The sequence below is a fragment of the Dasypus novemcinctus genome, chromosome 7 (genome assembly GCF_030445035.2).
Source record: "Dasypus novemcinctus isolate mDasNov1 chromosome 7, mDasNov1.1.hap2, whole genome shotgun sequence".
In the NCBI taxonomy this organism is placed as follows: Eukaryota; Metazoa; Chordata; class Mammalia; order Cingulata; family Dasypodidae; genus Dasypus; species Dasypus novemcinctus.
In genome coordinates, this window is record NC_080679.1 from 120,389,465 (window position 1) to 120,410,828 (window position 21,364).

Here is a 21,364-nt window from a genome sequence, read left to right on the forward strand (position 1 = left end):
TAATTCTCACAAAGCACATCTGAAGTTATTTCATATAAATCGTATTTACCATGGCAACTTACTAAAATAAGATATGAAATCAACATTTTGATTATAAAAGTAAATTAAAAAAAAATAAAAGTAATGTTTACAGTTCTCCAATTCAAGTCTTTGAAGATGTCTATAAAGCATTGATCTATTCACTAGAAAGGAAAAAGAAACAACTGTCATTTCCAATTACTCCAGCATATAGAAAAATGGAACTGATGTGCCTAAATGATTTAAAGAGACATTTTAGAATCTCATAGTTTAAAAGGATTCTTTTTTAAATTTCAGTCCAACAGTATTGAACACGTACATCTGTCAGGCATTGTCTAAAAGCAATGCAATGAGAAATAAGTATTTCTATGTTTTGGGTGTTTCTAACATAATACAGTGATAGACATATAAATGACTATTACTTAAAGAACAAACAGGATGATGGTAAATAGAAGTATAAATAGAACTAATTTTGATGGAATAGGGAAAATCTGGAATGGCTACATGGAAAAAAATCCTTATCAACAGATTATATAGTCACTTCTTTTTTGACTAATGAGCACACTGAGAACATTTCATTTTATTTTTTTGCCTTCTCTTGGATACACAATATCACATTCATCTATTCATTGATTCAACAAATATTTATTAAACCCTTAAGAGCCAATGAAACTGGACTGTGAAAGATAAGAAAAAAAATGAATTAATATAAGTCGAAAAAATACAGTTATCGACAGTGCTGATTATCTGGAGAGGTTAAGCAAGCTACCATGGATTCACTACCATATCATCCATGACCTTTTTGAAAGCAAACTTAGTTGAATGTTGAAACTAGATTGTAGTGGATGGGAGTATAAATTGGAAGTGAGGAAGTTATAGACAATGTTTAATATAGTTGACTTTGAAATTGAGAAAAGGACAAAGAAATGTCCACAGCTTTGGCATGGTATCCTCAGGACATCCTTCTAGCTAAGTAGATAAACTATAAATGGATAAAATAAGTTTGCTTTTCAGATAATATGTCAATCTGAACACAATGCTTGTATTAATATATTATTTGGAATTTCATAAGGGTTTTGTGTTGCAGCTACATTTTAAGTGTGTGCTATAAAAACGCATGTGTCTAAAATTCCATCTGCTTTGTAGTGAAATGTTCTAAATCACTATAATAAAAATGAAGAAGACCCAAACCAACCCTTAAAATGAAACAGAATGCACTTTGTAAAATGAAATCATTTGGAAATAATATGATATAATTAGCACAAGAAGTTTCAATGCATGAAAAGAGTTTCCAATAGTTGCAATTATTAAAGAGGTGTGTGCCTTCGCTAAGACAACTCTTAAGCAAATGCATTTTAAGATTCTGAGTTATCGTCTTTCCATTTCAGGTAGCTATATTTTCTATTAGAAGGTATATAACTGTTGGTTATTTTGAAATTTTTTCTGGGGAAGATATTGAAACGAAGATCACTCTAAAACAAATGACAGTGGGCGATATCTAGTTTCTGTTGAACAAGTTCTTTCAAATTCTTTCACCTTGAGAAGTACTTGTACACATATTCTTTAGCACTTAGGAGAAGTTTCACATCTTAGAACCCATAACAGTGTCTGGACATCGATTTGGAGGGAAGGTAACAGAGAGGATTCGTCTGTGAAATATACACGGAGATCCCAGCTACCTGCAGAGGATTCCCTTCTTGGGTAGGCGGAGACGAGGCATCTAGCCCCGCTCGGTGGGGCTGAGCCAGGCCGGGCCGGGCCGCGGTAGCGTTTGGAGCCGGGCGGGGCCGGTGCAGGCCCCGGCGGCGGGCCGCGGTAGCGCTTGGAGCCGGGCGGGGCCGGTGCAGGCCCCGGCGGCGGGCCGCGGTAGCGCTTGGAGCCGGGCGGGGCCGGTGCAGGCCCCGGCGGCGGGCCGCGGTAGCGCTTGGAGCCGGGCGGGGCCGGTGCAGGCCCCGGCGGCGGGCCGCGGTAGCGCTTGGAGCCGGGCGGGGCCGGTGCAGGCCCCGGCGGCGGGCCGCGGTAGCGCTTGGAGCCGGGCGGGGCCGGTGCAGGCCCCGGCGGCGGGCCGCGGTAGCGCTTGGAGCCGGGCGGGGCCGGTGCAGGCCCCGGCGGCGGGCCGCGGTAGCGCTTGGAGCCGGGCGGGGCCGGTGCAGGCCCCGGCGGCGGGCCGCGGTAGCGCTTGGAGCCGGGCGGGGCCGGTGCAGGCCCCGGCGGCGGGCCGCGGTAGCGCTTGGAGCCGGGCGGGGCCGGTGCAGGCCCCGGCGGCGGGCCGCGGTAGCGCTTGGAGCCGGGCGGGGCCGGTGCAGGCCCCGGCGGCGGGCCGCGGTAGCGCTTGGAGCCGGGCGGGGCCGGTGCAGGCCCCGGCGGCGGGCCGCGGTAGCGCTTGGAGCCGGGCGGGGCCGGTGCAGGCCCCGGCGGCGGGCCGCGGTAGCGCTTGGAGCCGGGCGGGGCCGGTGCAGGCCCCGGCGGCGGGCCGCGGTAGCGCTTGGAGCCGGGCGGGGCCGGTGCAGGCCCCGGCGGCGGGCCGCGGTAGCGCTTGGAGCCGGGCGGGGCCGGTGCAGGCCCCGGCGGCGGGCCGCGGTAGCGCTTGGAGCCGGGCGGGGCCGGTTCAGGCCCCGGCTGCGGGCCGCGGTAGCGTTTGGAGCCGGGCGGGCCTGGGTCAGGCCGCGGCGGGTACGGAGCCGGGCAGGGCCGGTCCAGGCCGCGGTGGCGGGAGGTGGATGCCGGAGCCGGCTGGGCCGCTGTAGCGAGCGGAGCTGGGCGGAGCCAGGCCAGGCCAAGGCGGCGTGAGGAGCCGGGCAGAGCCGGTCCAAGCCTCCGCGGCGGGCGGAGCCGGGCCTGAGGAGGGGTTTCTGTTTTTTTTTGTTTTTTTTTTTTTTTTGTTTGTTTGTTTGTTTGTTTGTTTGTTTTTTTAATTTTACTTAAATTTTTTTTTTTGTTTTTTTTTTTTTTTTTTGAGCATCTGCAGTACTGGGGAGTTCGTGGGCCCTGGGCGGCCTATTGGGGGTTTGTGGGAAGGGAGGTGCTTGCAGACCCATTTGGGCAGACAGACGGGGGGGTTTTAGGGCAAAGCGGGGGGAAGTTGTTGTTTTAGATAGTGTTGCAATTGTGACACGTGTGTACCTGTATCTCTCTTCTCCCTATCCGTTCCCCACCGTTTGCCCATCCTCTTTTTCTTTCTTCATTTCTTCTTGCCTTTCTTTTTTCTCTATTATAATTAGTTTGTCTTTTTTTTTTGTTTTTTTGTTTTTTTTTCGGTTTTCTCTTTCCCTCTTGTCCCTCATCTTCCACTTATTTTTACTTTAATTCAAGTATACAATAGGTGCTACAGGGAACACCTCACATTTGCTGGGTTTTCCCATCCTCCACTGCCTCATTTCTGTGTGAACTGATTTAGGCTACCTACACTATCCCCCTTCCCCTGCATCTTGATATCCACTATCATCTACTGTCTCTCCTATATTCCATCCCCCACCTCCCGTTCTTTGATCCACAAAGTGTCTAACTCTTAATTTCTAATACCTTTGTTCTGTTTTCTGTCTATTATCCACTCTTGAAACTATTACCTTTCTTTTCTTTTTCCCTCTCTCATGAAAACAATAGCTGTGTAGTTCATACCATATTCCTCCCAAATTCAGTCATCAACTTCATAAAAGGTACTCTACCTACAGCTATAACTCTATACAATCTACATGAATCTAACCTCCATCCTTCCAGATCTCATATTCCTGCTTTATTAACATACATCACCAATACAACTTTACACTTTTCCCTTGCTTACACAATTGCCTTTCCCCAACACTAATACTTTCCTCTAAAGTGAACTTAACCAACAACAAGTAACTAGAATAAGAAGATAAAAGTGACAAAGAGAAGATATAACACCTGTGCAAAAATAACAACTAATTAACCTCCAAGAGCAGACAAAGAAGCTAAGGAACTGATTAAATTCGTCAAAATAAAGAGATGACCAGAAAGCAACAAAAATCTACGAACCAAACCAATAATCAGGAAAACATGGCTGAATCCAATCAACAAACCAATAATCACGAAGGGGAGCAAAACTTGGCACAAGCAATGAAAGATCTCAGAACATTTATCACCGACAAAATTGATGCAGTAATGAAAGAGGTTAACAACATGAAGACATCACTTGGAGGGGAAATTGCAGACATACGCAAAAACATAACAGATATGATGGGAATGAACACCACAGTTCAAGAAATCAAAAATACACTTGCAGCAAATATCAGCAGACTAGAAGAGACAGAGCAGAGAATTAGTGATGTGGAAGACAGTACATCAGAAATCAAACAGATAGTAGAAGGGGTCAATAAGAAGATAGAAAAAATCCAATTAGGATTTAGGGACCTGAATGACAATGCAAAACGCTCAAACATACGTATTATAGGCATTCCAGAAGGTGAAGAGAAGGGAAAGGGGTCAGAAAGAGTGTTGCAGGAAATAATGACTGAAAACTTCCCAAATCTACTGAAAGAGACAGATGTACATATCCAAGAAGCACAGCGCACTCCACAAGTCATAAACCCCAACAGGCCCACCCCAAGACATATACTTGTCAAATTATCCAATGCTCAAGACAAAGAGAAGATCCTAAAAGCAGCAAGAGAAAAGAAAACCATCACATACAAGGGAAGCTCAATTAGATTAAGTGCTGATTTCTCTTCTGAAACCATGGAGGCAAGAAGACAGTGGTATGATATAGTCAAGGTACTAAAGGAAAAAAATTTCCAACCAAGAATACTCTATCCAGCTAAACTAGCATTCAAACATGATGGAGAGTTCAAAATATTCGCAGACAAACAGAAACTGAAAGAGTATACCAACAAGAAACCTCCCCTTCAAGAAATTCTAAAGGGAGTTCTGCAGGAAGAAAGGAAAAAACAGGAAAGGCAAAGTTGGAGGAGAGTATAAGACCAACAACAACAACAAAAAAGACAAAAAAAAATATACAAACAAAATATGACAAACACAAATCCAATCAAAATATGGCTAACACAAATAATTCCTTGATAGTAATAACACTGAATGTCAATGGATTAAACTCACCTATCAAAAGATACAGACTGGGACACTGGATAAGGAAATATGACCCATCCATATGCTGTCTACAAGAGACACATCTTAGACCCAGAGACACATGGAGATTGAAAGTGAAAGGCTGGAAAACAATCATACAAGCTAACAATAACCAAAAAAAGGCAGGAGTAGCTATATTAATATCAGACAAAATAGACTTTAAATGTGAAACAATTGTGAGAGACAAAGAAGGATACTACATTTTAGTCAAAGGGAAAATCTGTCAAGAAGATCGAACAATCATAAATATCTATGCCCCTAACAAGGGTGCCTCTAAATACGTCAGGCAAACGCTGGAAAAACTAAGTGAAAGAATAGATACATCTACAATTATAGTGGGGGATTTTAATACACCACTATCAATTCTGGACAGAACATCTCAAAAGAGAATCACCAAAGACACAAAACATCTGAATAGTATATTAGAGGAGCTCGATCTAATAGACATATATAGATCGCTACACCCAAACACAGCAGGATATACATTTTTCTCAAGCGCACATGGATCATTCTCCAAGATAGATCATATGCTAGGCCACAAAGAAAGGCTGAACGAATTCAGAAAGATTGAAATCATACAAAACATTATCTCTGACCACAGTGGAGTCAAGCTGGAGATTTGCAAGGGAAAGAAGCCCAGATTTCACACCACGATTTGGAAATTAAACAACACACTCTTAGAAAAACAGTGGGTCAAAGAGGAAATCTCAAAAGAAATCAATGACTACCTTGAAACAAATGATAATGATAACACGACATACCAAAATTTATGGGATGCAGCAAAAGCAGTACTGAGAGGGAAGTTTATAGCCATAAATTCATATATCAAAAAAGAAGAAAGAGCAAAAATTGAAGAACTAACTGCACATTTGAAGGAATTAGAAAAACAACAACAAAGTAACCCAACAGGAAGAAGAAGGAAGGAAATAACAAAGATAAGAGCAGAACTAAATGAAATAGAAAATAAGAAAGCACTTGAACAGATAAACAAGACCAAGAGCTGGTTTTTTGAGAAGATTAACAAAATTGACAAACCTTTAGCAACACTAACAAAGAAAAAAAGAGAGAAGATGCAAATTCACAAAATAAGAAATGAGAAAGGCGATATCACCACTGACCCCACAGAAATAAAGACTATCATAAGAGGATATTTTGAAAAACTATATTCCAACAAAAATGACAATCTAGAGGAAATGGACAAATTCCTAGAAACACATAAACAGCCCATATTGACAAAAGAAGAAATTGATGATCTTAACAAACCAATCACAAGCAGAGAGATAGAATCAGTTATTAAAAATCTCCCAACTAAGAAGAGCCCAGGACCAGATGGCTTCACAGGTGAATTCTATAAAACATTCCGGAAAGAACTGACACCAATCCTGCTGAAACTATTCCAAACCATCGAAACAGAAAGAACATTACCCAACTCCTTCTATGATGCCAACATTACCCTAGTACCAAAGCCAAACAAAGACATCACAAGAAAGGAAAATTACAGACCAATTTCTCTAATGAACCTAGACGCAAAAATACTTAACAAAATACTTGCTAATCGTATTCAACAACACATTAAACGAATTATACACCACGACCAAGTGGGATTCATCCCAGGTATGCAAGGATGGTTCAACATAAGAAAATCAATCAACGTAATACACCATATAAACAGATTGAAGGAAAAAAATCACATGATTATATCTATTGATGCAGAAAAAGCATTTGACAAAATACAGCACCCTTTCTTGATAAAAACACTCCGAATGATTGGAATACAAGGAAATTTTTTGAACATGATAAAGAGTATATATGAAAAACCTAAAGCCAATATTGTTTACAATGGAGAAATCCTAGACTCCTTCCCTCTAAACTCAGGAACAAGACAAGGATGCCCACTGTCGCCGCTCCTATTTAACATTGTCTTAGAAGTACTTGCTCGAGCACTGAGGCAAGAACCAGAAATAAAAGGCATTCAAATTGGAAAGGAAGAAGTCAAAATTTCATTATTTGCAGATGACATGATCCTATACATAGAAAACCCTGAGAGATCTACAACGAAGATTCTAGAACTCATAAATGAGTTTAGTAAAGTCGCAGGTTATAAGATCAATGCGCAAAAATCAGTAGCATTTCTGTACACCAATAATGAGCAAGATCAGGAGGAAATCAAGAAACAAATACCATTCACAATAGTAAATAAAAAAATCAAATACTTAGGAATAAATTTAACTAAAGAGGTAAAGAACTTATACACTGAGAACTATACAAGATTGTTCAAGGAAATCAAAGAAGACCTAAATAAATGGAAGACTATTCCTTGTTCATGGATAGGAAGACTGAACATTATTAAGATGTCTATCCTACCAAAATTGATCTACACATTCAATGCAATCCCAATAAAAATCAATGCAGCCTTCTTTAAGGAACTAGAAAAACTAACTATGAAATTTATTTGGAAAGGAAAGAGACCCCGAATAGCCAAAGACATACTGAAAAAGAAAAACGAAATTGGAGGAATCACACTACCTGACTTCAAAACATACTATAAAGCTACGGTGGTGAAAACAGCATGGTATTGGCATAAGGAGAGACATATAGACCAATGGAATCGAATTGAAAGCTCTGATATAGAACCTCACATATACAACCACATAATATTCGATAAAGCCACCAAACCCTCTCAACTGGGAGAGAGTGGCCTATTCAACAAATGGTGTCTGGAGAACTGGATAGCCATATGTAGAAGAATGAAAGAGGATTACCATCTCACACCTTATACAAAGATCAACTCAAGATGGATCAAAGACCTAAATATAAGAGCCAAGACCATAAAAACCTTAGAAAGCAGTGTAGGGAAACATCTACAGGACCTTGTAATAGGTAATGGATTTATGAATATCTCACCAAAAGCACGAGCAGCAAAAGAACTAATAGATAAATGGGACTTCCTCAAAATTAAAGCCTTCTGCACCTCAAAGGAGTTTGTCAAGAAAGTAAAAAGGGAGCCCACACAGTGGGAGAAAATATTTGGCAATCATATATCTGATAAGAAACTTATAACTTGCATATATAAAGAACTCCTACATCTTGAAAATAAAAAGATAAACAATCCATTTAAAAAATGGGAAAAAGACTTAAACAGACACTTCTCCGAAGAAGAAATACAAATGGCAAGAAAGCACATGAAAAAATGCTCCAAATCTCTAGCTATCAGGGAAATGCAAATCAAAACCACAATGAGATACCATCTTACACCCATAAGATTGGCAGCTATGAAAAAAACAGAAGAATACAAGTGCTGGAGAGGATGTGAAGGAAGGGGAACACTCATCCACTGCTGGTGGGAATGCAGAAGGATCCAACCATTCTGGAGAACAGTATGGCGGTTTCTCAAACAACTAGCCATAGATTTGCCATATGACCCAGCAATACCACTGCTGGGAATATACCCAGCAGAACTGAAAACAAGAACACAAACCAATATATGTACACCAATGTTCATAGCAGCATTGTTCACTATTGCCAAAAGTTGGAATCAACCCAAATGCCCATCAACAGACGAGTGGATCAATAAAATGTGGTATATACACACAATGGAATACTACTCGGCTGTAAGAACAAACACACTACAAACACATGTGATAACATGGATGAATCTTGAGAACCTTATGTTGAGTGAAGCAACCCAGACATTGAAGGACAAATACTACATGACCTCAATGATATGAAATAAACAAGCTGCCCTAGATAGCAAGAGACTGAACGATAGGCTTGCAGGAAATCGGAGGGTGGAGGAAGGATATGAGCCGATGTCTGCAGGGGTGGAATTTAAGACGAGATGGTGGTAAGTATGAACACAAAGAAGAGATAAAAGGGGGGCAAGGGGTTGCCTTTGCTTGGGGCTTTGCGGGTTTGAGGGTGGCTGGGGAGGGACGGGTGGGTAACGTTGCCCAAAAGTGGGGGGAGGGAGGGGTAGCATACGAACCAGGAGAGGGTCAGGTGTTGGTGGAGAGTAAAATGCCGAGAAAATCATATCAAAATATAATAAAGAGGGTTACCTGTTTAGAATGCTCGGAGGGGAGGGTCTGATGCAGGACGGGCTCCTGGGGAATGTCTAAATGCTCATTCTGCCAGAGTGGGTGACACCATGGGGTAGAAACCCAAGTAGTGAGAGTGGGGGTGGACCCACATCCTGGGGAGGACTAATGCCATCCAATAGAGGGAACTGTATCCCTCGAGAGAAAGGGTGGATCCCAGGGCATTGGGGCAGTTGAGCAAGTTAGGCCCTGAACACTATTCCATCTATCTCTGGAAGTGGCTCCTCAGGAAACGGAGGTTGGCTATCACTGAGGGCACTAAGGTGGAAGGGAAAATGGACGTTAAATGTGTGGAACCAAAGTAAATGGGGGGTAAGAGAGGAGTTTCTTGAGAGTACACAAGGATGGATATAAAACATGTAATATTACACCATAACATATAGGAGATGACAGACTCGGACTTTGGCCCAGTGGTTAGGGCGTCCGTCTACCATATGGGAGGTCCGCGGTTCAAACCCCGGGCCTCCTTGACCCGTGTGGAGCTGGCCATGCGCAGTGCTGATGCGCGCAAGGAGTGCCGTGCCACGCAAGGGTGTCCCCCGCGTAGGGGAGCCCCACGCGCAAGGAGTGCGCCCGTGAGGAAAGCCGCCCAGCGTGAAAAGAAAGAGCAGCCTGCCCAGGAATGGCGCCGCCCACACTTCCCGTGCCGCTGACGACAACAGAAGCGGACAAAGAAACAAGACGCAGCAAATAGACACCAAGAACAGACAACCAGGGGAGGGGGGGAAATTAAATAAATAAATAAATCTTTAAAAAAAAAAAAAAAAAAAAAAAAAAAAAAAAAAAAAAAAAAGAACCCATAACAATGACTCCAGCCACCACCATCTCTCAGTAGCTTGACATCTCATAGGATTTAGAGTTTACACTCATTTGGCACTTCACATGCATTTTTGTTCCTAAGTGTGGCAGGTGTATAACTCATGTCTCCTTAACTAAATTGCAAATTCCTTATATAAATCAAGGTCGGGATCACAACTGCAGAAAAAAGGCACATTCAAAATAGAATAAATCAAGGAAGTTTGGTCTTATTAAAGGGAGCTGGTGAGGAAGGAATGTCAAGGAACTATGCAGTATCCTGTGGCTAGTAAAGGTTGATCCATTATCACTGAAGTGATAAGGGGATGCAGAAGTTCTCAGAACCTAGAAGGAAGGAATACTGTCGTTTTTTTACATGAATAGAAGCAATGAGTTTGTGTTGGGGAAATAGTCAGACCCACATGATTTCACAGGGATAGGAGAAAAGAAAAATTCCATGCCCTTCTTTCTTCCCTTTATCCGATTTGCCTGGACTTTAGATTGACAAACCCAATTGATTTAGAGAGCATGGATGTAGTATACTTGAGACAGATTTCTGGGGAAGAAAGAAACATGGAGAAAAGATTCAGAAAGACAAATGAAAAGTATATTATACACAGATCACTCCTATTGTTCCTCAGCATCTGCTCTTATTCTTTGGCCAAATAGAAAGTGTCTGTCCTGAAAGAGGGGCACATAGAGTCCAATCTGCTATTGTTTCTTTTCCCCCTACCTCTTTTCTTTTCCCTTTACTTTTTGCCAGCATGTTGATTAGGCAGATTGCTTACTTGATCAGGCCAATCAAAACATTTTCAGTTTCTTTTTGTTATTGACTAGGGTTATTTGGCAAATGAGTGCTTGTGAAATCTCTAAGCTCCAAATATAGTCCTTGGTGCCTTCCTTTGTATAGCAAAGACTCATTTTCTTCTTGGTAGATGAGATCCGTCATCAGACCCAGCACATGACTGTATTTGGTGGGAGGTTTTTTTCCCCTCCCAGAAATAATAATGAATCTGAAATAGCCAGGCAGGAGTTTCAGCTCACAATTCAAAGTAGAGGAATTGTGACAATTTTTCTTGTTGCATTTCTCCCTTAGGTAAAAGGACTTTAAACCCAGGAAACTTAGTATCACAGGGACAAGAAGGAAAATTTGTCCAGTTGGTAATTGGTATGATAGTGAGAGAGGTCACTGCATCTACCCTTGCTTTGTAGATCTCTTGACCTTGGCTAAATTCTGTAGGAAGACATAACTTCAATTTTGCCGTAACAAAATAGTGCTGGAACTAAGATAAGGGAAGCTATTTCACTCTCTTATCAAGTAAGGTGCTTATAGATATTGGGAATATAACAAGATCGGTAAATTCCATGTGTCTGAGCCTTTTACACTTCCTTCTTTTTTTAATGGATTTCCTGTTCGGAGATGATTTAGCATGGGTTATCATAGTAGCAAATAAATTTCCCTCTATCCATGAATAACAAGACCAACAGAAGGACTGCAGGCAGGAAAGGCAAATCCATACCCAGAATATGCATTTGTCTCTGTGAGGACAAAGATAATTGTGATTGGAAGGGACCCCATGTAATCCATCTGCCACCAGGTAGCCAGCTCATCCTCCTAGAATGTGCCACATCAAGAGCTCATTGATAACTATCATTGGCAGATTGGGCCCTAGTCATGGTGGCAGCCAGATTGATTTGATGAGGGTAAGTCCATATTCCTGAGACTTTGCATAGCTTCTATTTTGCCACCATGGCCACTTTGTTCATGGATCCATAGATAAAGCATAGCATGTCTGGGGAAAGATACACACTGCATAGGGCAGTCATCTTGTCCATCTGATTATTGAGAGCCTCAGTCATCAGTCATGGATGTGCTCTTCTGGACATTATGTGGGACACTACTATTTCCACATGTTCACATTTTTAACTCTTTCAACAAGTTGATTGACTTATCTTTCCCTAAACCTCCTTGACACCCATTTTCTGATTTTACCCTTCCTATATTCCTGGTGAGGTGGCGATTGTTAGTTGCTATTCTTGAGTCAGAATGAACCCATGCCACGATGTTTATAATCACCATTATTTGTATAGCAATTAAGTGTCACAGCCACTTTTCCTTCCAACATATTTCTCCTCTACCTGGAATTTGTTCCATGCAGCACCCATGAATATTGATTAATCATGATGCCTTACTATAGCTTATCTATGCACCATTTCCCCCTCCCCAAAAGATGATTATTATAATCTTCTTTTATATTATAATCTATTATAATCTTATTTTGCAAACTTTATCCCAGAATCTAATTTTGTGGATGTATATCCTGACTCTTCTGCTGATATTAATATCAAACAAGGTCCCAAAAGGAAAGAGTTAGACACTTCAGAATAGGATAATTTAAGGAAGATTTGTTTATGAAGATATAATTTACAAAGGTGAAGGTGTAGGACAACCAGAAAGAAAAATTAGGTAATGTAGACTGGTAGCAGCCAAATATTGCCACTCCTAAGGCCATGCAACTCAAACATTACCCAACACATAAGGAGAAAGTTGTGTAGAGGAGGATGTGTTGACAGGAGTAGTGACATAATTCAAAGCACACAGCCAACCTGAGGTGTCATTATAGGAGGGAATCAAGAGGCTTTCTTTAATTCCTTGCCAAGGCGCCATATGAATGAAATGTGACTAGAACCCAGATGGTTCTGGGGCTCAGTTAATGAAGTTCATACAAGTTAACTTCCTGGGCCAGAAAACAGGTATAGAAATTGTATCGTGATTCTAGGGACGTATGGAAGATATCCAATGTATTCCTCATTCTATTTCCTTAGAACCTAGTATAGTTTAATGGACCCAATGGGTCAACTTGTTTGATGATGAAAGGATAGAAATATGTTTAAATGCAAATAAGAATGAATGGTAACTTGGTTTTATGCCATATACCACTCTTTCATCACTGTTCTCATTCATTTTATTCCAGTAGGGCTTACATCTGCTCTGTTTACTTTGCTGACAATTCATGTAACCCTGACTTCCCTGTTTCATTCTTTACTCCCTCTGCATCTGCTTTTCCTGGAATAAAAAGGGTTGTTCAGAAATAGAGACTCATCAGTGAAATTGAAAAATTCTAACCCACTGCCCAGAAAACATGTATGTACAACAGAGATTTCAAGGACAGATGTTTGTGGGTGACTGAGCCCACATCACTACAGTTCATTTCAAATAACACTCATTTATTCTAGAGGAACTTCTCCATTCTCATATCGCCCACTGGTGGTCACCAGATGGAGAAAGGCTCGCATTCCTGATGATAAATGACTCCTTGGTGCCTAACATGGTTATCCCTCGGTTTACTGGAGCATTGTATCCCAAAGGAAAGCAGTATCCATATCCTAAGGTAAGTAATGTGGAAATGCCAGTTTGCGTCCTGTCTCTGCACCATTGAGTTGATTGATAGTGTTCCTAGTTCATGAATAAGTTTTCTTTGGTGAAGAAAAAAATGTTTCACTTACTTGTTAGCATACTCATCATCTCAGAGCTTGAATTGAAGGGGTCTGCGTACAGTACTTGAGTGGAGGAAGTAAAGATACTTTGGAGGTGTTGGAGTTTTCACTTGTGCTGCATTTCTTTACCTGTTATTCCTGCATTTCCTCACTCTCTTTTTGAAAAGACACAGAGATAGGTGGCAGCACTGATGACAGGTCAAATGTTTTTCCCAAGGTATATTTTATTAATTGTTAATATATGCTATAAGGAATGAAAAGTACCATGGCCAAATAAGTTAGATGTTCTTAGTTTAAAAAAAAAAAACTCCTTTCAGATGATTTCTTAGAGTACCTAATATGCTATATGTTAATGTGTATTATAATTCTCCAATAAAGAATAGACTAAGCATAAAGCATTTTCAATAAAGAATAGCTAAGTATAATAATTATCATTATCATTATCATTAGTATTAGTATTAGTTTAATTTTGGCAGAGCATACTTTGGAAAACACTTCATAAGATACCAGGATAGTGTCATAGCCCAAGGTCAATGGGATAGATGGATCTGTTTTATTGTGTGAGGTGAATATGGGAATCCTGGGCAGATAAGAATAATAATTCAAGTTTTGGATGTGCTTTCTAGGAGCAAGTTTTAAAATATACGTAGTGTACTCGTGTTTGTGTTGTAGGTCATCTTTAATTACTCAAGGCTCTTTATTTTTCTTTATTTTTTTCATGTTTCTAAAATGAGAAAGACTCATGAGTGAGGCCCCCATGAGGCATTAATCACCTAAAGAAATTTTACAGAAAACATTTTTAAATTCCATTTTACACTTTTTGTCTCCTGCTTAAGTGAAAGATGATTGCTGATTTCATTTAAAAGCCATTTTAAAAACATTCCTTGAGTGAGATATACTTTTTATTTCCCAAGTATCATGGGTTTTATTCCTTTTAATTTATGGATTGCATTAGCTGAGCAAAGTATCTGATGAATTAGCCATCACACTCTGGGCCTACAATGAAGGTGATAGCAATGGGGTATGGTCATCATTTGCCCCTTCTTTTTTCCACTACCTTCTAAAGTTACCTAAGTTAAATTTAAAACTAATAAATAACAAACAAACAAATAAATAAATAAAACTTTAAAGAAGCTTGCATAAAATACAATAAAATGAAAGTTTTCTTCAGTGAGCTATTCTGAACTGCCCGTCTTTTAGCCACCTCATTTTTTTCCCATAGACGTATGTACATATTCCCACCTTTGTGTTCATAAATGATTAGCACTTTCCTACCTTGACCCTTTCTTTTTGATTACTCAGCACCTAACTCAACACCAGAACTCCTTGTTCTCATGTCTGAATTTTTGACTAGTTGAGACTTCTTCAAATCTTTAAGACCTCCTCTGGTAACCACCATACTATGGTATTGAAGGAATCATTTAAAGTGAATGAGGAGGGAAGGGGATTTGGCCCAACAGATAGGGTGTCCGCCTACCACATGGGTGGTCCAAGGTTCAAACCCAGGGCTTCCTGACCCATGTGATGACCTGGCCCATGCGCAGTGCTGATGGTGCGCAAGGAGTGCCCTGCCACACAGGGATGTCCCCCGCATAGGGGAGCCCCATGCTCAGGGAGTGCGCCCCGTAAGGAGAACTGCCCAGCGTGAAAAAAGTGCAGCCTGCCCAGGGTGGTGCCACACACACAGAGAAATGACACAACACGATGACGCAACAACATGAGACACAGATTCTGAGTGCCGCTGACAAGAATACAAGCACACACAGAAGAACACATAACGAATGGACACAGAGAGCAGACAACTGGGAGGGGGGCACGGGGAAGGGGAGAGAAATAAATAAAAAATAAATCTTTTAAAAATAAATAAATAAAATGAATGAGGAGAGCAGGAGTGAGAGGACACTGAGTCCATGATATTGAAATATTATTTTTAGAGTCTGCTCTGGACATAGATTAGAAGGTATATATACTAGGTGCTCTTGAGAAGAAAACAGTTTGACATAACATCAAATTAGTTATATTTAACAAGAGATTTTTATTATGCTCAAAAAATGTATTGTGACCTCTGTTATAGGTTTAGTCAATTATAGATAGATCCTTTTTGTTGGTAACATTATGTGCCTGCCTATACAGCATATCAGTACATTTTCATTCCAGAAAAAATCTAAAATTACTTTTCAAATATAGTGATCCTCACATCATTTAATATACTTACAATAATGAAAGTTCATCAGACCATTTAAATACAAAATGGAGAATTAGTAGCATATTATGAAAGACATTTTGCAACTTATAGAGAAATGTCAATAGACAAGATGTTCACATATAGCAGTTCAGTTTGTGAACTGCACAAAAGTTATAAAATCAGCCCCAAGGAAGCCCCAAGGAAGGCAGGGGCAACTTGGTGAAATTTATTTCCCCAGAGGAGTGAGGTTGTTGTGATTCACAAGAGTCATATTTGATAGCTGCCTCATGGTGTTTGAACTTGGACACACCTGGGCCTTATAACTTTAACAATACTGAGACAAACACATGGACAAATAGAAAACACCTGAAAAAGTTGAAATTTGTCAGCAGTAATTCAGAAGATCCTGGGTTGAGAAATCAAGGCAGTTATTATCTATTGTTTAATAACAATATTTAATTAGTTATTTAATATTATTTAATGATTAAGATAGCCATAGAGATAATATTGTTTATTTAGTAATTGCATAAATCATGTGTGCTCATAATGTGAATTACATTTACAGAAAAACATTTTATTTTTCTTTTTTGCCTCATTTGGTTCTCATTACAATTGCTTATGAAAATGGGCAAACTGTGTTTCTACAAGACTAAATACTTTTATCAGTCACAGAAGTTGTTTTAAGAAGAGGGTAAAGACTCAAATTTACTGATTCTGTTCCATTTTACTAAACTTACCAAAGGGTGAGTTATGACTCAGCAAAAGTTGCTGGAATTTAAACATCTCCTTGTCAAAGAAACAAATATTTGTGGAGCTCTATTTACTCCATCTACTGGCAAATTACTTAGCTATATATGAATAGCGCTCTTAGCCTCACACCTGCAATTTATATATAGATATACAAAGTTTAGGCATACATGATGAAGATGCTGCAGTGTGTTAATGACTACCACTGAAGGGTATAGGAGATAAACAATTGAATGCTACCCTAGAGGCCAATCCAAGAGAAAGAACCCCATGTCCTCCAGTTGTTTTCAGTAGGAATAACTGCTCAGGAAATTAAGGCAATAGTATTCAGGGAAAATTGATCTATATTATGGTCCTGGTTTTCACAATATATTGTCAGTATCATTTTGTGTGCATTACTTGAATTTTCGAGGCCTCATTATGTTTGAGTCTGGAAAAAAATATTTGTTTTTCTACAAACAAGTGTATTGTTTTGACTTGCTCTTACTTAAGCCATAAATTTTCAAAAAGAGACATTTAAGAAACTGAAGTAACACCTAGAGTTCCTACAAAATTGTCCTTCAAATTAAACTAGAGTAAAATGAGTGCAGCAAATATCCAATGTGGTTAGATTTACTAATAAAATACTTACACTAAACAAATATATTTGTATTTTTACTTAATTCAGCATGATTCAGAACTCATAAAATACCCTATCATTAGCAATTCAGCACAAAAGAGATGCACAGTTCTATTTCAGTAACCTCAGGTTAATCTTCTAATTAAAGCATTATCTCGGTTAATGACAATTTAGTTGCCAGTAAAATAAGGTTAATTATTATTGAGGCTTGTGTTTCAGAATCATAGAGGAAGGAATTTGTGGATTTGCAGTCTTTTTGGCAAATATGACTGTAAAAAGCAAATAGACGAACTCTTCTAATTTGCAAAATATTGGAACAATTGAAATATTAAAAGGTACAAATGAACCTGCATGTGAACTTAATTTCAAAACTCCATGAAAAGATAAAAATCTAATTGCCATTAAGAGAATGAGGTTACAGAATGCTAAACAGCTGAAATTTAGAGATAGCCTGATGTTGGCTGAGTTGTTCACTTTTCACCTGAAAACTGAACTGATATGAACACAATTTTGATTTGTGCTCATGTAGAATCTAATTGGGGTATTAGTGATCATATATAGTGATCTGATAAGAAAAAAGTGCTACTGATAAGAAAACAAATGCTATAAAGATGTAATAATAACCACATACACCTTTGGGCAAAGTGTTTTGTGCAATTATGCATCATTGGTAAGAGTTCACAAAAAAGATCAAGTTGAAATTAATTTGTCTTTTTCTTTAGTGTAATGAATAATAAAAATAAGTATATTTTGTCACTAACTAGAAAAGGAGAATCAGTATTTTAATATTAACTATCATTTTTATTCACCACACTATTCTAGGCACTTTGCATATTGTCCTTTTTTTTAAAGAAGTCAATGAAATATTTTTAACTTCAGGAAAGTACCCTTCTTTGGCTTAAAACTTCTGACCTTAGAACTATTTCCAAAGGTGTCTATCTCATCTTAACTATTCAAATCAAAATAATAGTTGAGGATCTTTAGCAGCTGCCCAAGGTTGCATAACATGTAAATCATAGAATCAAAATTTGAACCCAGATCTCTCTGACTCACAGATAAAGCTAACCAACTTCTCAAAATGTAGTACCTGCACCAACAGCATCACCTAGAAACTTGTTGGAAATGCAAATCCTCATTTCCCATCCAGTATCTGTGGTTTAACAAGCCGAGCAAAGCCTCACATATTCGATGCAGACTAATGATTGATAACCACTGAGCTGTAATCGTGCATGCACACACACGCAATACTGTATGCAGATATGAATGGATATGGACCTGCAGAGACATACACACACACAGTGTTTTACCAATATTTGCACGTGAATTACCTGAGACTCTTGTTAAAACACCCACTTTATTTTTGGGGCCACACCCCGAGATTCTGGTTCAGTAGATGTCAGGTGGGTCCATGAATGTGCTACCTGTTTCCTGGTGTTGCTGAGGTTGCTAGTCCAGGAACGTCACCTGGAGAGAGCCTGCTAAATACTACGTTCCACTCCAAATTTGGCATACTTAATGAAGCTAAAGAAAGGTTTAGCCTAAAAAAGAAATGGATAATGACAATATTTTCAGGAATGAAAATGGCAATTAATTAAAACAAAGGTGATGTGAAGGGGTGCTCCTAAGTATGGTAAAGCTTGAATTCCTCAAGACATACGTGTCTAGACACTTCAGATTTCACAGCAAAAAATGGCTCTCCAAAGACTTTAGACCAGAGCCTTCTCTGTGAGGCAGGCTCACAGCTTATGTTCTGGGGAACTCTTTACCCCATGAATCATTTCTATGTTTTGTCTTAGTCACTGTATTTCCCGAGATGAAAGCATTTTCAGGCTCCCTTCTTTGGCTCAAAACTTCTGACTTGTGTGCGACCCACTCCCTTAGAAGTACTAGTCTCTTTTGATAACCTGACAAAACCAATCTTGAGAGTCTATTACTGACTATTGCTGGAAAATATGTGATTTCTGGTGTTGGTTTGGCTCAGGGATTTGCCAACACCAGTTTCCTAAAGGTGAGTCTTTCTTTGCCATCTTTGAATCAGTTTTATCATTTCCTTTCGATTTTTGTGAGGTCTTTCCTTTCAATTCACTCTTAATTATTCCTTTTCCTCTGCATGCCTCATGTAGTCTTCCCTTTGGTGAATGGTTTAGAAACCCATTGAGCCACAAGTAATCAAGTGATTTGGTAAATCATGTATTCATGAGCACATTCATTCATTCAGCAAATAATTAATAAACATTCAGAAACTGCTTGAGCTTTGCTAATGAAAATTTCCTTCCCTGCCCCTCTAAGAGCTCACGGTATATTTAGGAAAACTTTGGAGGCCATTGTGTGGAAATGAACTAGAGCAAAACTATAATATTACCATTAAGAGCCTTCCGGGTTGAAATAATAGCTCCATCAATTACTAGGTATTTCTCTTTCCATATTTGCTTAACTTCTCCATTTCTACCTGGCAAATGGCCATATCTGAATCTTAGTACTATAGCAGGGACATTTGATGAGATTATTCATGTAATGCCTTTAACTCATGCTATGTGCCTGGCACATACTGACTGCCATACATTCTAGTTATTCATTTTTCAAAGTTCTCATTCACTGGGCTCAGATTTCATATTCTTAGCACTGTCTTTCTGCTCTTTCTGTCAAGTGCTCAGTTAGGACAGTCTGTCCCATGCCCCTCCCATGGGTCTATACAAATGTGTCCCCCATTCAATAAAAGTCATCAAAGTTTAAAAGAATGCAAGGAGAGTAATGCTACGCTATTAATTAGGTATTATGGAATTTCAAGCATGTAACACCTGGATTGTTTTGTTTTTTTTTCTTTTCCCCTTCTTTCTTTTTTAATTACCCAAGCATTTCATATCCTATAATGTGAGTAGCTGCTTGATTTTTGTAAAGCCAGCCCTTCTGGTGCCATTCTGAGCAAAGAACACAGCAGCACAGCCTAATGAATAAAGTCATCATGATTTTCTATCACCTTTAATTGTCTTTGACAAGAATGTCTGAGAAATGGCATTCTGCAGAAACAATGGAAAGCAATCGAGCTGTTGAATTTAAAATCATTTCTACTTTAGAGAAATTAAACGTTTTTCTCTAACATGAAAAAATAGACTGAAAATATGATCCCTTTATTTCTCAAAATATTTGAATACTTAATGTATTTGCATGACAAATTTCATTTTCTCAAAGGCAGGTCAAGTGAACCCAACAATAAAATTGTATGTTGTAAACCTATACGGACCAACTCATACTTTGGAACTCATGCCGCCTGACAGCTTTAAATCAAGGTAGGCAATTTCAATTTTACTTTTACAGGGAAATTGATATTTTTATTCCAATTATCATTTCATTGCAATTGAGGGAGAGAGAAAAGTTCAGCTCAACAAATCCACTTGAAAACAGAGCTGAGGTTGCCTCCATTAGTTCAACAATGAAGTTGTTCTGGGTCTCTGGCTGTTCCCAAGAAGGTTCAAAGTTTCATAGTGATTAGCAACCCCACAAAATGTCTCAAGATACTGATTAGGAGAATTGGACCATTTGCAAATGAAAGGACAGTGCAGAGGGGACAAAACATAATTTTCTATTGAATTTTCTTCCTGAAAAGCATCTCTCTATTTTTAAAATGTTGCTCTTTCAAAGTGTTCTTTCTCTAAATTTTGTGGAATCTTTCCAGCTTTCTCCCCACAGCTTGCCTAGCATTCTTCTCCATGCAGAGGAATTTTGTTGACTATCTTACCTAAGAAGCCTTCTTTGTTTTGAGTGGGAATGACATCTGCAATACATGCAAGGTGATCAGTCAAATAGAGATTCTCCTCAAATGCTGTTCCATTAACATATTTAAGAATATTTCACCACATTAGGAGATTTCAGATAGTACAGCCTGCAGTGTGTGAGAATGTGTTCTATTCTCACATAGAATGCTAACACTGGAAGGACCTCCTTAACTATCTAATATAAACTGCTCCTTTTACTGATAGAAAAGTGGAAGCTTAGAGCAAATAAAGTATTGGTGTAGAACCTTAGGAACTGTTGATAGCATATATGGAAAATAAGTGGATAAGTGGTATATAAGCAGGTATAGCTTAGTGGTTGAGTGCCTACCTCCCATGCACAAGATTCTGGGGGTTCAATCCCCAGTACCTCCTAAAAAAAAAAAAAAAAAAGAAAGAACTTGAATCAGGTTCCAGGAGAGACTATCAACCAGGTTGTGATGGAGACCTGAGGGAGGATCTACCTGAATTAATGCATATAATGTAGCAGGACTGAAAAATCAAATAAAAACTTGTTTCTGAGCAATACCTACCA

The 21,364-nt window shown here is 39.5% G+C and overlaps 1 protein-coding gene across 3 annotated transcripts in view; it reads left to right on the top strand.

Moving 5' to 3' along the window:
* Window positions 1-21,364, top strand: part of DPP10 (dipeptidyl peptidase like 10) — a 1,447,377-nt gene that overhangs the window by 1,330,376 nt on the left and 95,637 nt on the right. For all 3 annotated transcript variants that reach the window (XM_058301104.2, XM_004458043.3, XM_058301105.1), the window contains exons 9-10: window positions 13,248-13,402; window positions 20,249-20,346. In XM_058301104.2, the coding sequence (XP_058157087.1) occupies window positions 13,248-13,402; window positions 20,249-20,346 (253 nt within the window). The remainder of the gene's footprint in view (window positions 1-13,247; window positions 13,403-20,248; window positions 20,347-21,364) is intronic.